The following is a 16,434-nucleotide window of genomic DNA, read 5'->3' as shown; positions in this document are numbered from 1 at the left end:
TATTTTGGTGGGTGGGGTGGGGCAGAGAGAGAGAGAGAGAGAGAGAGAGAGAGAGAGAGAATCTCAAGCAGGCTCCACTGTCAGCATGGAGCCCAGCACAGAGCTCGAACTCACAAACCATGAGATCATAATCTGATCCAAACTCAACAGTCAGATGCCTAATTGACTGAGTTACCCAGGAGCCCCTAGGACACATACTTTAATCACTCTGTGCTTTAGTTTCTTCATCGATAAATGAGATGATAGTGTACCTTTCCTTAGGGAGAGATTGTGAGGTTTAAATGAATTACTGTGGATACACAGTAGTTCTGCAGACAGCATAAATAACCAGGTGTTTATCCATTTACCCCTGTGACCAAGCTTGTATTTATATTAGCTCGTGTTATTATTTTAACCTATCTATTTTTAAGTAAACTCTATGCCCAATGTAGGTCTCAAACTCCTGTCTCCAAACACAAAACCCGCCTGCTCCACCAGCTGAGCCAGCCAGACACCCCTATGTTACTTTACATTAACTTCATCGTTTTATTCTGTTACTTATCGTTAATATTAGTAAATAGTTGTTTTGCATATTAACTATTATCCTTAATTACATTAATGACTGTGAGCACTCAATAGTATTTGTTGGAATATAAACTTTTTGTTGGATTTGGTTATAGGGAATCAGAAGATTATTGGCTCTATGAGTTATTATTTCTGAAAGGATGTGTGTTCACCTTATGAATTTTGCCACTGCTTTTTAGATACTTGGCATATCGAAATTTTATGATTGACACATATCGCCTAAACCCCCAAGAGTATTTAACCAGCACTGCTTGTCGGCGAAACTTGACTGGAGATGTGTGTGCTGTGATGAGGTAAAATGCCTGACTTTTTCTTTTTTTTTTTTTAATTTTTTTTTTTTTTTTTTCAGCGTTTATTTATTTTTGGGACAGAGAGAGACAGAGCATGAACGGGGGAGGGGCAGAGAGAGAGGGAGACACAGAATCGGAAACAGGCTCCAGGCTCTGAGCCATCAGCCCAGAGCCTGACGCGGGGCTCGAACTCACGGACCGTGAGATCGTGACCTGGCTGAAGTCGGACGCTTAACCGACTGCGCCACCCAGGCGCCCTCCTGACTTTTTCTTAGACACTTCACTGCAGGTGGTTACTGATTCATTGCTGTTTAATGTTTGATTGATCCAACTGGATATTTTCTTTGTTGATAAAATACCTTAATCAAATGTTTTTTATTTAGGGGTTGAGTATTTTTAATACCTTGGCATTTTCTCTTCTTTTTAAGATTTTACACTTGATATCTTTTATTTTATGGTAAAATCGTAAAATGACCAGGGATGGAGAGTGGGTTGATCTGGAGAGTGGATAAACTCTCTACACTAGATCTGTCTAAAGAAACAAATCAAATGGGAATCTCCTGGTTTGAATTTGGCCTGTGTGTGAGTTTTTTCACCATGGACTAAGTGAACATTTGTTTTCTTCTTTCTGTGATGGAAATAATCAGGCTTTGTATTAGGTTTTGGGTGTTATGTTATCAACATGATGTTGAGTTTGTAGAAATTGTCCCTCATACAACAAACCAAAATTGTCAGTTAACTTTGTGGTGCTTCATAGCCTATAGAGAACATTTTACTTGTTTTATTGTTTTGATTTTTTAGTGAAATGTGATGATGGTTAATGGAGGAAGTGAGTTACAGTCTCTAGATGTTAAGTTTCAGAGCTTTACTCTTCCAGGGTTCATGCCTTTTTAGAGCAGTGGGGGCTTGTCAATTACCAAGTGGATCCAGAAAGTCGACCCATGGCAATGGGACCTCCTCCTACTCCTCATTTCAATGTATTAGCTGATACCCCTTCTGGGCTTGTGCCTCTACATCTTCGATCACCTCAGGTAAATTAATGATTACACAAATATTATTATAATTCTGGTTTTTGTAATTATTACTCTAATAACCTAATATTAGGCATTTTTAATATTACACTAATTATACACTGTATGAAACTTCTTCCCCTTCCTAACATTTGGAAAGTGAACAAACACATGTTCTTGAAAAGATTACTATGTCAACCAGATTTTATATAGCCTTAAGTTGGAATAACATGAGTCTAAGGTGTAAATTGTTCTTCACTATGAAATGGGGTAGCATATTAAAGAAAATTTATTGTCGATTTTCTCTGGGATTTAAATGAGGCAGAAAAGTGTTGCTTATACGCAACATTTGTTGCCTATGTTGAAATGTTGTTAGAAGTGTAGGGCAAAGGTGTGGTTATTTATTTTATTCTGAAATCTCTCTACGTGTCACTATTATACAGTGCTTTAAAAATTCTATCCCTTTAACTTTGTAGAGATTAATAAAGCCATTCATCATTTTTCTGACTCCTAGGTCCCTGCTGCTCAGCAGATGTTAAATTTTCCTGAGAAGAACAAGGAAAAACCAATTGATTTGCAGAACTTTGGTCTTCGTACTGACATTTATTCCAAGAAAACCTTAGCAAAAGTAAGGACTTTGTTTCTAGACCCACCTGGGCTGCAATGCAGCATGTCCTCTTTATTCTTCTTTGTAAGAAGTATCAGTTTTCATAAGAAACGTAACTTTCTATGGCATAAGAATGTGAGCATTCTAATTAATCTATTGGCATTTTATAAAACCACAATCACTTATCTTACCACTTTTTCTGTATGGTTAGAATGTAGGTATGTTAAAGTAATGATGAATAATATGTTAAAACAGGAAAAAGTGGAGAATTTCAACATAATTGGAATATATAGACTCAAAGGAGTATTGTATAATTGAGAAATGTGCCTGAAATTAACCTCGTTGGGTGGTTTTATTTATTTTTATTTTTTTTTTTTTATTTTTTTTTTTTCAACGTTTATTTATTTTTAGGACAGAGAGAGACAGAGCATGAACGGGGGAGGGGCAGAGAGAGAGGGAGACACAGAATCAGAAACAGGCTCCAGGCTCTGAGCCATCAGCCCAGAGCCTGACGCGGGGCTCGAACTCACGGACCGCGAGATCGTGACCTGGCTGAAGTCGGACACTTAACCGACTGCGCCACCCAGGCGCCCCTCGTTGGGTGGTTTTAACAGCAGGCTAAACACAACAGAAGACAGGAATAGTGAGCTCAGACAGGTTAGTAGCTACCTTGAAATTGAAGCACCAAGAGAAAAATAAATTTGATCAAGGTGGCGGAGGGGGTCAAAGAGAACAGACTTTAAAGGACACGTGAGAAATGGTAAAAAGAATTCATGTTTATCATTAGAGACCTATAAAAAGAGAAAGAATGAAACAGAAGTGATATTTGAAGATGTGATGGCTAATCAGTTTTGATAAATAATAAAAAGATACCAACTCAGTAGAGAGTCTAAACTGATCCACATTTGGATACAGAGGAAAACATGTTTAGGCACATCATGCTTAAACTTACCTTAAAAACTAACATCTTAAACAGGGCGCCCGGGTGGCTCAGTTGGTTAAGCATCTGACTCTTGATTTCGGCTCGGGTCTTGTGGGATCGTTCCCCTTTCAGGCTCCATGATAAGTGTGGAGCCTCCTTGAGATTTTCTCTCCCTTTCTCTCTGCCCCTTTCCTCCATTCACACACATGCATGCTCTCTCAAACAAAAGAAAACAAAAAAACTAACACCTTAAAAGTAGCCACCACATTGGGCAGTGAGTGGCGTTGGAGAAGAACACATTAAATTCAAAGAAATAATCATAAAACTGATGTCTGACTTTTCAGCAGAAATGACAGAAGCCAGATGTTTATTTTTTGAGAGCGAGAGAAAGAAAATGCAAGCAGGGGAGGGGCAGAGAAAGAGGGAGACACAGAATCCGAAGCAGGCTCCAGGCTCTGAGCTGTCAGCACAGAGCCTGATGTGGGACTCGAACCCATGAACCGTGAGATCATGACCTGAGCTGAAGTCGGATGCTTAACCGACTAAGCCACCCAGGCACTCCAACACTATAGTAACATTTTAAATGCTGAAGGTAAAGCTGTCGGTCTGGAGTTCTGTATCCAGTAGGAATACCTTTCAGGAGTGAAAGGGCAGACATTGAGAATGGGGTTAGGTTTTCACTAGCACACAGTACAGGAAAACTGAGGGAAGTTTTTTTGGGTGAAGGATATTGATCCCTGATGGACCCACAAGACTAGGAAGGTATATGTCTAGGGAGACGAATGAATGTACGATTAAATATGAAGAAATATAGACTGTTTAAGCAGTGATCATTTTAAGGAGTTTATAACATGTAGAAATGACCAAAATGGCAGAAAGACAATTACATGGAGTTAAACTCCTGATATAATTTAGAAATGTGATAAAAAATGCTGCTTCAGGTTAAAGTATATAATACTTTGGCAAACACTTTCCAAATACTTTTGAAGGGGATTGGATCTACATGGAAGAACAATGAATGCCAGAAGAGGTCAGCACCTGGGTCAGAATAAAAGATGTTCCCTCCTGATTTGTAGTTTTAAAAAATGGTAATAGACTACTTAAACCAAAAATGCTAACAGTATATCTCTAGGTTTTCAATATGTGTTAAGGACCAAACATGGCTCAAGGTACAGCAGAGGGAAATGGAAGTACACTATATTAAAGTTCTTATGCTATGTATATGGCACCTAATATGGTATTTGAGGATACACCATGACACGTTAGAGATGAGGATTCTAAGTCACAGAGTATTTAAAGACCTATAGCTAATAAGTCAGTAATGGAGATAAAAACAGAATAATACTCCACAAAAAAGTTACTTCTCAAAAAAAGTTACCCCATAAGAGGGAATGAATGAGAAAGGAAGGGGTAGATGTGATGAGTAGAAAATAGGGAAGTGGTAGGTTTACATATGACCATGGGGATAGTAATAACCTTATTTGTAAATGGTTGTAATATTTCAGTTAAGCAACAGAGATCATCAAATTGCATAAAAAACTAAGAATCATAAATTGTCTGTAAGAAATCTAATTATAAAGTAAAAGAATGAGAGAAGACGTGCCTTCTAGACATTAATCCAAGGAATACCAGTTATGTTAATACTAGTGAAAATAGACATTAGAAATTATTTTACCAGAATTAAACATGGACATTTCATAATGATAAAGGAGTTAGTTAATCAAAAGGACATGATTGCCCTAATTAGGTGTATAGTTCATTAAAAAACTCCGAAATATATAAAGCAAAACTGATAGAATTGTAGTTGGAGATTTCAATAGTCTGCTCTTAGTAATTGATAGAATAAGTAGGTAGGTAGGTCAGTAAGATAAGACTAAAGTTCTTGGGGAACATTCACCAAAGTATATTCAATTCTGAGCCATAAAATGACTCTCAAGAAATTTTAAATGAATGATACTATAAAATGTGGTTGTATGATTTCATACACGTGAAATAAATATGGTTAGCTAACCACAACAAAATGAAACTAGAAACCAGAAACAAAAAAACAATACAGAAAATTAACGAAATAAGGAGATGGTTATTAACGAAATAAGGAAAGGATCGATAAATTTGATAAGCCTCCGACCAGAGTGAGTGATCAAGAAGAAAAGAGAAGACACAAATTACAAATCAGGAAAGAAAGAATATATTACTGATTCTCTGTACATTGAAAAGATATTAAAAATATAATCAACAACTTGATAATAATATGTTTGACACTTTGATAAGACGGACAAACCCCTTGAAAGCAACAAAATAAAAAACTTTACTCAGGATGAAATAGGTAACCTAATGTAATAGCTTGAAAAATGTCCTCTAAAGAAATCAGATCCTGATGCCTGGAACTTGTAAACATTACCTCATTTGGAAAAAGGTTCTTTTGCTGATGTGATTAAGTTAGAGATCTTGAAGATGAGATAACGCTGTATTATCCAGGTCGGCCCTGAGTGCCATGACATGTGTTCTTCTAAGAGGTAAATCCAAAGAGATTTGAAGACAGAAGAGGAAAAGGCAGTGTGACCTCAGGCACAGAGGTTCAGATAAGGCAGCTGCAAACCAAGGAGTTCTGAGTCAGCCACCAGAAGGTGGAAGAGGCAGAGAATGAATTCTCTTCTGGAGCATGCATAGGGAGTACGGTCCTGCTGACACCTCAGTTCTTGTCCTGGTTGTATTGATTTTGGACTTGTAGCCCCCTGACCTATGAGCGAATGAATTTTTGTTATTTTGAATGTTTCATCAAGTTTGTGAGAATTTGATTATAGTAGCCATATGGAACTAATAGACTTGAATAGCCTTGTATATATTATATCTATATATTTTTCAACATCTTTCTGAAAAGAAAACTCTAGGCCCAGATGATTCTGCTGATGCATTTGTACCAAACATTTGAGGAAGAAATAATACCAACCTATATAAACTCTTCCAGAAAATAAAAGTGGAGAGAACTATTATATTCTTTTATAGTTAAATATAAATACACACACACACACACACACAGTCACTGAGCTTCTGGCTATATAAACAATATAAATAAGTTTAAAAAAGAATGAATGTATAAAAGAATATGCATGATTGTCCTTAACAGCTTTATCCAAGATAGCCAAAAACCATAAACAATCAGTCATGTAAATGGATAAATTGTAGTTTATTCAAACAATATAATATTAACACAAAAATGAAAAGAAATGACTTCATAAAAAGAGTGTGGTTGAATATCATCGACCTACTGTTAAACAAGAAGCCAGACCCACAGACTACATACTGAATGGTTTTACAAAGTTCAGATCCAAGAAAAACTAGCCTATGATTATAGAAGTCAGAATAGTGTGTACTCCTGTTGGTATCAACTTGAGGTTTAAAGGAGAGAACCCTTAGATGTTGATTTAGGTGATTATATGGGTGTATATGTGAAATTGTATCTAACTGTATACCTAAGGTTTGGGTTTTTTATTGAACATACATTCTGCCTTAGTAAACACCAAAGAAAGCATTTCTAAAACCATGCACAACCCCCACAAATATCTCAAGGATTATGAGATGAGATTATGCACCCTTCTCAGAGCTAGTTTTTATCAAGAGGAGAAACTGTACCTTTGTGGCTGAGACGTGGAGAAATGCTCACTGCCACACACCTACCTAATAAATGTCATGTTTAGGTTGTACAGATCTTTCCTGTTATTCAGGTTTTCCTTCCTTAGAAGTTAGATGAAATGTTAATGAATGTTGTTCCTCTTGGAATTTTGTTCCTCTGATTGACAGTCATTTCTGAGATTAGTTCATTAAAAGATGAAACTTGTTGTCTTAAAGTAATCAGTAAGGGTTATGGGGCACCTGGGTGTATCCTCAAATACCTCAGTCAGTTAAGGGTCCGACTCTTGATTTCGGCTTAGGTCATGATCTCATGGTTTGTGAATTTGAGCCCCACGTTCGGCTCTGTGCTGACAGTGCAGTGCCTGCTTGGGATTCTCTCTCTCCCTCTCTTGCCCTTCCTCCACTTGCATGCTCTCTCCCTCTCTTTCTCAAAATAAATAAGTAAACTTAATAGAAGTCATTAAAAAGAAAGTAATCCTTAAGGAATCTGAGCAATGTATTATGAGTTCTAGCTGCATGCCTTTTTGTCCATCTCACAAAGTCCTGCTTTAAGACTTAATTCTACAATGCTTAATTCCACAATGTTTTAATTCCTCTTTATTCTCTAGTTAAAGTAGTTATTTTTAGTACAGTTTTTTGCAAAAATTTCAGAATATGTATTGAATACCATGGAAACCTAGCAAATCATAATTTAACTTTTACCCACAATATGTAACACAGTATGCAGAAAGGTTGAGTCAACAAATTGAGAGGCTTTGTTGTCACAAACAAGGAAATCACAGACTATAGAAATTTTCTCTTCATTTTTAAAACTATAATCTACCCAAATAGAGTTTACAGAGAAGGGATATGTTAGAATGTATATTCTGAGTTAATAACATTTGCAGGTAAAGAATAATGTCAGGTATACCACACATCCAGTCTTCTGACAGTCTCTGAAGGGAGCAGGGTGTACAAATCAAGAAGTATGAATCAATTGATAAATCTTAGTTTTTAGGTAACACAAAGTTGGTTTTCTTATACCCCCCCATGCTCATGTGAGTTGTCAGTTAAAGGGATTCTTTTTTTAAAAATGTTTGTTTTGGAGGGAGAAGAGGGGGAGGGGCAGAGAGAGAGGGGGAGAAAGAGTCCCAAGCACTCTCCACCCTTAGCATGGAGCCCACATAGCCTGATCCCACAACCTTGAGATCGTGACCCGAGCCAAAATCAACAGTCCAGGGCTCAACCCCCAGTTAAAGGGATTCTTACGGAAAGAGTGATTTGCAGTTTAGGGAATTACTTGGTGATTATTTTATTCAAGAGATGTTGAAAATATGAAGTTGTTGCAATTGGAATCAAGAATCTTTCAAGGGGTGCCTGAGTGGCTCAGTTGGTTGAGCTTAGATCATTCTCTCCTGGATGGAGTTCGAGCCCCATGTCGGGCTCTGTGCTGACAGCTCAGAGCCTGGAGCCTGCTTTGGATTCTCTCTCTCTGCCCCTCTCCTACTCAGTCTCTCTCTCTCTCTCTGAAAAATAAACAGGGGCGCCTGGGTGGCTCAGTCGGTTAAGCATCCGACTTCAGCTCAGGTCATGATCTCACAGACCCTGAGTTGGAGCCCTGCATCAGGCTCTGTACTGACAGCTCAGAGCCTGGAGCCTGCTTTGAATTCTATGTCTCCCTCTCTCTCTGCCCCTTCCCTGTTCATGCTCTGTCTCTCTGTCTCAAAAATAAATAAAAACATTTAAAAAATTTTTTTCTAATAAATAAGCATGAAAATATTAAAAAAAAAAAAAAGAATCTTCCAGAGTAATTTATATGTAGTACAATTTGTCTTTGAATCTTAGAAAAAGTACTGTGTTCAAGTTATACCAAATGTTTGTGTTACGTTTATGATATCCAACCAGTTCATGGTATGCATTAAAATATTGTGCCTTTGTAGCTTCAAAAGTATTTTCAAATTTCAAAATAATAGAAACAACATATCTAAATGGTCTATGAGTCCTTAATAGAAAACAAGAAATCTTTGAAATAGGTCTGCCTTTCTGTTGGAAGTTTAGAATCCTCAAGTGTTTTATTTCTGTTGCTCAGGGACTTTTTTTTTTCCAAAGATTTTATTTTTAAGTAATCTCTACACCCAGTGTGGGGCTCCAACTTAACCCCAAGATCAAGAGTTGCATGCTGTACCGATTGAGCCAGTCAGGTGCCCCACCTACTGCTTAGGGACTTACTTGGTTGTGTGCATAAAACAGCCCCCTGAACTTAGAAACTACTCCTGCTGAGCTCCTTGCTCAGCCTTTAGGAGTGAGTGTCTAATTTTTGGTTTTGTTTCTTTAGAGTAAAGGTGCTAGTGCTGGAAGAGAATGGACTGAACAGGAGACCCTTCTGCTCCTGGAGGTAAGCACATTAATAGTGGAGCCTCTTTATCCACACAGGAGGTGGGTGCTTAGTTTCTGTGACTCGCATTTGAAGTACACCTTTGGAATTAATCTTGAAGTTTTTTGAACTATGTATTGAGTTTTAAGAGAATTTTCTTGGTCCATTATTATTTAAATATCATACCTAGAAGTGATGTGCTGGCTATCAGTAGGGAAGATCAGACCTGGATATGTGTTATTTTGGCCCAGGTTGGGTTGTTTCATTTTAAATCTTTGCCAATATTAAACAATTATTAGGGCTTTGCAAAAGTAGTCTAGATCTGTAACTTTTCCTCCAAAATTGGAAGATTTGGCACTTCTGGCACCTCATTCCCATGTAACAATAATTTGCTGACCTTGAGTAGCAGATGTTACTTTGAAGTGGAATGTTTCTTCAGATTCCAATTGTTGTTTTTGTAACTTAGCCCACCTCGGTCATTGTAGATGAGTTCCCTGGTGCTGGTGTGCATTTGTACAACCTCCATATTTCCCAGAAGGCATTCCAGAGAAGTATATGAAGATGCCTGCCACTGAAAATACTGTTTGTTCTTGAAAGTAGAACACTGTCATAAACTAGTGGTAATTCAAGATATGTCAGTCAGCTTGTTGAATACTTTTTGGAATTCTTCATGTCTTTGGAGATTCTTGAAAATACTTACACAAGTAACTCTTAGCAATTATTTCTACTCTGGAGAGTAAGAGAATGTTAGGTTCCATATTTATCAACCATTTTTGAAGAGGACCATTTATCTTTAGTTACAGAACAGTGATTGGGTAAAATGAAGACTGCATGGTACTACATAGTATTCGTGGGTAGAATGTACGTGTGAGAGCCAAATTAGGACCAAATGAGGAAGTGTACTGTTAGATCTCTTAGGAACGCTTTTGCCTACAAAGAACAGGATGTAACTAGCAAAGATTAAACCAAAAAGGACATTGTTTTTTTTTGTTCAACTGGCTATCTTTAGGTTGGCAATTCCAACAAACGTTTTACTACTCAAGTACATCATCAGGTTCCTAGCTTCTTTCTTCTTTTGTTTTCCTTCTTTAGCTGTCTGCATTCTGTCTCTCTGTGTTCTCTTCTGCTCCCAGCAAGGCTGATTTATTCACTGGTTTCATATCCCTGTTCAAAACAGTAAGAAAATTGGAAATGGCACTTCTGGGGCCTCTTCTGGGGCTCTTGGGATGAAAAGCTTAACCAGAAGCCCCTCATCAGTCTTCCCTTCTATCTCAGTAATCAAAATGGGTCTCAGTGGTCACCAAGTACTGCAGGTGGTGCTGGGAAAAGAACGAGTTTTCTAGTTTCATTAATGGGGTCAACCTGGAGGGAGGTATGATTGCTGCTGGTAACTTCTAGTGCTTGCTCTGTTTATAACATTTAGAGCAAAGAACTTGCAGAGGAAGAGAGCTCATTTTCAGTGGAGTATTCATCTGATCCAAACTTGTATATCATGTGTAACATTTGCAATTCAGAAATGAAGCATCAAATAGAAGATTAGACTAGGTCAGCAGTTCTCAAACGTTTTGGTCTCAGGATATACTTCTACCCTTAAAAATTACATTGAGGTTTCAAAGAATTTTTGTGAGCTAATCAGTGTTTTCTGTATTGTAAATTAAAACTGAGGAAACTAATTTACTTAAAAATAACAATAAGCCCATTGCAAGTTTTTATGAAAAATTTTTATCAGAAATAGATTTTGAAAAACAAAAGTGTGTTAGTAAAAAGTGTGGTGTCACCTTTAGCCATATCTATAATGTTTGACTTAATAGAATACAGCTGGATTTTCATATTTGTTTTTATCATCATATATGTTGTTTTAGTTAAAATACATTAGGACTATTTAGTATCATCTGGACGTGTATTTGGAAACACAAAGAATATCTTAATGACCTTTTCAGATAATTATAAATACTCCTGTAGGAGAGGCTTTCATGGCAGGTACGTATTTTTCAGAATTCTAATTTTCACTTAATCATTGGCAAAAAGCACTCAGTTGTTTTCTTCAAAGTGACACTTTTGACAATCCTGTTTGCTTTTAAGAAAACATTTGCCAGGCTGTTGTTGTGGTGAGTGCCTATTAGTCCCAGGTGCCCAGAAGGCTGAGGCAGGAGGGTTGCTTAAGTCTTAGGTTCAGGACTGGAGTGTGCTGTGCTAGCTGGGTGTCTGCACTAAGTTTGACATCAGTATGATGACTTCCTAGAGCGAGGGACCACCATGATGCCTAAGGCAGGGTGAACTGGCCCAGGTCAGAAATGGAGCAGATCGGAACTCCCGTGCTGATCAGAAAATGTCTGCCAGATATCTGTGCCTACAGACCATGGTGTGTTAGCCATGGTGTGCTAGCATTTACATGCTAGTAAAAATGATGTTCGGGGTGCCTGGGTGGCTCAGTCAGTTGAGTGTCTGACTTCAGCTCAGGTCATGATCTCGCTGTCTGTGAGTTCGAGCCCCACGTCAGGCTCTGTGTTGACGGCTCAGAGCCTGGAGCCTGTTTCAGATTCTGGGTCTCTCTCTCTCTCTCTCTCTCTGCCCTTCCCCCACTCATGCTCTGTCTCTCTTTCTCTCTCTGTCAAAAATAAACATTAAAAAATTTTTTTAAAAAATGATCTTCAATGAAAATGGCTAGTTGAGCTTGAAACTCAAATGATCACACAGTGCTTTTCCTTCAGACAGCCATAATGCTTGGATAGTTGATTTTTAGTCTTCTTGTGTACCTCACATTTCATAGTACCAAATATTAAAAACAAGTGAACTTTGATGTTTAAATTTGTAAGATTAATAATTTTACAGTAAAGTTGGATTATTTTTGTGAGTGTGGCAGTGAAGAAGAAGGTGATTATTAAGATATTCTTGGGGCACCTGGGTGGCTCAGTCAGTTGAGCATGCAACGTCGGTTCAGGTCATAGTCTCACAGTTTGTGAGTTCGAGTCCCACACTGGGCTCTGTGCTGACAGCTCAGGGCCTGGAGCCTGCTTCGGATTCTGTGTCTGTTTCTCCCTCTCTCTGTCCCTCCCCTGCACGCACGAGCTCTCTCTTTCTCTCTCAAAACTAAACATTAAAAAAAAAAAAAAAAAAAAAAAGACTGGTGCCACTGCCTTGATTCATGCTGAGGGTAGGTGGTTCACTCACCACTGCTTTAGCATCCACCTTGCACATGTCATCATAGTGAAAAAGCAGCAGTGTCCTGTTGCTATTGTGAAAACGGTTTTGATCTCTTGGTTCCCCTGAAAAATATGGTGCCCCATGGGTCTCCGAGCTACACTGAGATACACTGGACCTGCTGATAGCTCATCTTCCTTCCTTCCTTTCTTTCTTTTTGAGAGAGAGAAGGAGCAAGTAAGCAAGGGGCAGAGAGAGAGAAGGAATGAGAATATCCCACAAGGGGCAGAGAGAGAGGGAGGGAGACAGAGACAGAGAGAAGCAGGACTCACCCAGGGCTTGTGTTTTGCCCAAAGCGGGACTTGTGATGGTTCATGTTTCTGTATTGCTTTTAATTTTGTTTTTTGAGTTTTTCCAACAGTCGTATTTGGTTTAAGAAGTTTTAGTGGTGTATTAATTATTTCTTTTTCTTTTCTACATCCCTCTTCTCCTTTTCCTTATTCTGTCTTCTCAATATCTCTGCATTAAAATTCAAAAAGATTTCTTCTTTTTAAGTTTTTACCACACTTTAAAACAAAATTACTTATTTTTGAGAGAGAGAGAAAGAGACGAACGGTGAGGGGGAAGAGAGAGAATCCCAAGCAGGCTCCAAACTATCAGCACAGAGCACAATGCAGGGCTGAAACTCACGAACTGCAAGACCATGACCTGAACCGAAACCGAGAGTTGGATGCTTAACAGACTGAGCCACCCAGGTGCCCCAAGTTTTCACCACTATTTTGATGTACTCTTATCTACTCATTTGTTATCGGTAATATGCAGAGAGCTTCTTTTCTGAACCACTTTTTATTTATTTCAGGACTGTTTTGTCTAGTCATATTTGCCCTGGACGTTTACTTAATGTGTTTAAAGTTTTTAGTACTTGGCAGGGAATATACTTTCATGTTGCTTTGGGCTTTAGGGAGTAATTAGTTGTACAGCACCAATTGGAGTATCGTTCTTATCAGTTCTTTTTCTTTCTATACATTGACACTGAAAATTTTCTCCTCTTCTACGTTTAAGAATAGTGAATAGTAAATAAGAGTGAGAACAGAATGGCTGAGTTGCTGTTTATCCTGAACATATTCAAGAAAACCGCAGTATCCTTACACAATAGTGCATTTTTTTTTCTCCTGCAGGTGGAACCTGTAGAATGGTTGGTTTTTCTTTTAAACATGCAGTTGAATCAACAGGTGTTGTCTCTGCTTACACAGAGGTGCCCCAGCAGCATTGCTTACCACTAACATCTTCTATTTCTGTAGTTTATTTATTGATAATTAATAGCTTAAGAATATGAAGCCAGGGGCGCCTGGGTGGCGCAGTCGGTTGAGCGTCCGACTTCAGCCAGGTCACGATCTCGCGGTCCGTGAGTTCAAGCCCCGCGTCGGGCTCTGGGCTGATGGCTCAGAGCCTGGAGCCTGTTTCCGATTCTGTGTCTCCCTCTCTCTCTGCCCCTCCCCCATTCATGCTCTGTCTCTCTCTGTCCCAAAAATAAATAAACGTTGAAAAAAAAAATTTAAAAAAAAAAAAAAAAAAAAAAGAATATGAAGCCAGATGAAAAAATTTTTTTTTAATTTTTTTTTACATTTATTTAATTTTGAGAGACAGCACAAGCGGGGGAGGGGCAGAGAGAGAATGAGACACAGATTGGAAGCAGGCTCCAGGCTCTGAGCTGTCAGCACAGAGCCCGACGCGGGGCTCGAACTCACAAACCGTGAGATCATGACCTGAGCCGAAGTCAGACACTTAACTGACTGAGCCACCCAGGTGCCCCAAGATGAAAATTTTTTAAAGGATTTATAACCAAATGACCAAAACCAGTCAATTTTTTCCTAATAAATAGATAAATCTGGAAGATGCATTAAGGTTTATTGTTTCCCCCCAATCATATCATTTTATTAGACAAGTATATCACACAGGCAGCACCCCAACTATTTTTAGATTATTTCTGAGACCACCTGCTTTTATTTTAAAAACACCTTATTTGATATGGTCTCTCATCAAAACACACACAGTTCTTCTGTGGAATGCTGCAGATTATTATCTGTGATTTTGTTTAGTACAATGTTTTATTACATATATTGGAGGCATAGTTTCAGCTTTGCAAATAACCAAAATAGAATCTACACACTGGATGAATAAATGGAATTTGAAAAGACCTTGAATGAATTGGTAGACAAGAAGGCTATATAAGGCTTTCTGGTAGCTTTTTGAAAAAATACATTGCGTAAGATCAAGATGATGGAGACTTATTTGAGTAAATTTCATTTGTAAGATGTGTAAGGAATTCCAGGGGTTTCACCTGAAAATGTGCCACCAGTTTAAGTCACAAAAGGCTGATAACTCAGTCTTCTGAGCAGTTTGACATTGCATTGACAGATTCAGGGTGCCAGAATGGAAGAAGAAATGTCAGCATTCTATTTCATAGTGTTTAAGGGGGTTTTTTAAAGAGGCTTTTACAGGGGCGCCTGGGTGGCGCAGTCGGTTAAGCGTCCGACTTCAGCCAGGTCACGATCTCGCGGTCCGTGAGTTCGAGCCCCGCGTCAGGCTCTGGGCTGATGGCTCAGAGCCTGGAGCCTGTTTCCGATTCTGTGTCTCCCTCTCTCTCTGCCCCTCCCCCGTTCATGCTCTGTCTCTCTCTGTCCCAAAAATAAATAAACGTTGGAAGAAAAAAAAAATAAAATAAAAAAAAATAAAGAGGCTTTTACAATATTAAGTCCTCAGCTTGTAACAGTTGTCTTCCTGGTCATTATAATTGTCCCTGGGCTTGAAATTGACAAGACCTGAGTCTGGGAGCTTATTGGTTCCTCCCTTGTTAACTTCAGTCTTTCTCTTGCCTGCTTTGTTTTCTCATGCCTTGTGTTTATTTTCCCTTAGATGATTAGTGGACATGAAATCTTGTACCTGCAGATAAAATCCATTAAGGTTATTAACGTTTATCACTGAAAGAGTTCCCCACGTTTTTTGTACTGGCTAGATTACAGAAGCAGTAGCATTGGAAGATACTCCGTAAATAGCATCAAAGATTTGCTCGTAGTGTGCATGTCCCTGAAACACCTTTCCTTGATACGCTACCCAAGGAGTTGTTTTTTCTGTGTAATTTTGAATTACATTTTAGATGAGTACGTCTTCCAATTAAAAAAAATATTGTCTTGAGGAAGAGCCCTTTTTTACAGGTTTTGTGTGGGGTTTTTTTGTTTTGTTTTTTTACATTTGGAGCCATGGGAAACACAAATTCCTTTCCTGGTCTAGTCCAGTTCCCTGTGGTCACGTTCAGCAAATTTTATTGGTTACTGTGTTTAAGGCACCGCGGCAGATTCTGTAGACCGAGATGGCTAGGCCATAGTCTTTGCAGGTAAGGGATTCAACGGAAACAGGTTAAAACAAAAAAAATGAGTGCAGTGTCCTCAGCTTCACGATTGGAGCCGTACCCAGAGCACAAGACAAGTACATAGGGATGGCTGTGTGTCAGGCTGGGTGGATGAGACTCAGTGCATGGCTTCCTGGGAATGGGACAGCTGTATTGTTGGCTCCAGTATATGATATTTTGGGTACAGAGCAAAGTGTCCACAGGCACAATGACTAGGAAGACTATTTCTGGATATTCCTAGAACATGAAAGAGTAGTGAGTAGAGTGGAAGAAGTAGGCAGAGTCCCGATCCTATGTGGACTTCATTCAGTAAGATAATAACGAGCAAGGAAATAATTTTAGGCAGGAGAGAGACAGTGTCATGTGTGAAACATAGTTCACTCTGGCAATAGGAAGAAAGATGAATTTAAGGATAGAGAGAGATGGGTGATTCTGAGAATGCAGGTAAGGAGCCAGCTCATAGCAGGAAGAATGAAGGTGTTTTATACTCCTGTAAAATGTCTGC

The 16,434-nt window shown here is 38.7% G+C and overlaps 1 protein-coding gene across 5 annotated transcripts in view; it reads left to right on the top strand.

The window, feature by feature from the left end:
- The window catches only part of SMARCC1 (SWI/SNF related, matrix associated, actin dependent regulator of chromatin subfamily c member 1), a 175,813-nt gene that overhangs the window by 80,467 nt on the left and 78,912 nt on the right, over positions 1-16,434 (top strand). For all 5 annotated transcript variants that reach the window (XM_045492723.1, XM_045492728.1, XM_045492724.1 and 2 more), the window contains 4 exons: positions 744-857; positions 1,732-1,885; positions 2,379-2,492; positions 9,341-9,400. In XM_045492723.1, coding sequence (XP_045348679.1) covers positions 744-857; positions 1,732-1,885; positions 2,379-2,492; positions 9,341-9,400 — 442 coding nt within the window. The remainder of the gene's footprint in view (positions 1-743; positions 858-1,731; positions 1,886-2,378; positions 2,493-9,340; positions 9,401-16,434) is intronic.

Source organism: Leopardus geoffroyi, chromosome A2 (assembly GCF_018350155.1).
Source record: "Leopardus geoffroyi isolate Oge1 chromosome A2, O.geoffroyi_Oge1_pat1.0, whole genome shotgun sequence".
Classification (NCBI taxonomy): domain Eukaryota; kingdom Metazoa; phylum Chordata; class Mammalia; order Carnivora; family Felidae; genus Leopardus; species Leopardus geoffroyi.
This window is presented reverse-complemented; position numbering and strand designations above follow the sequence as displayed.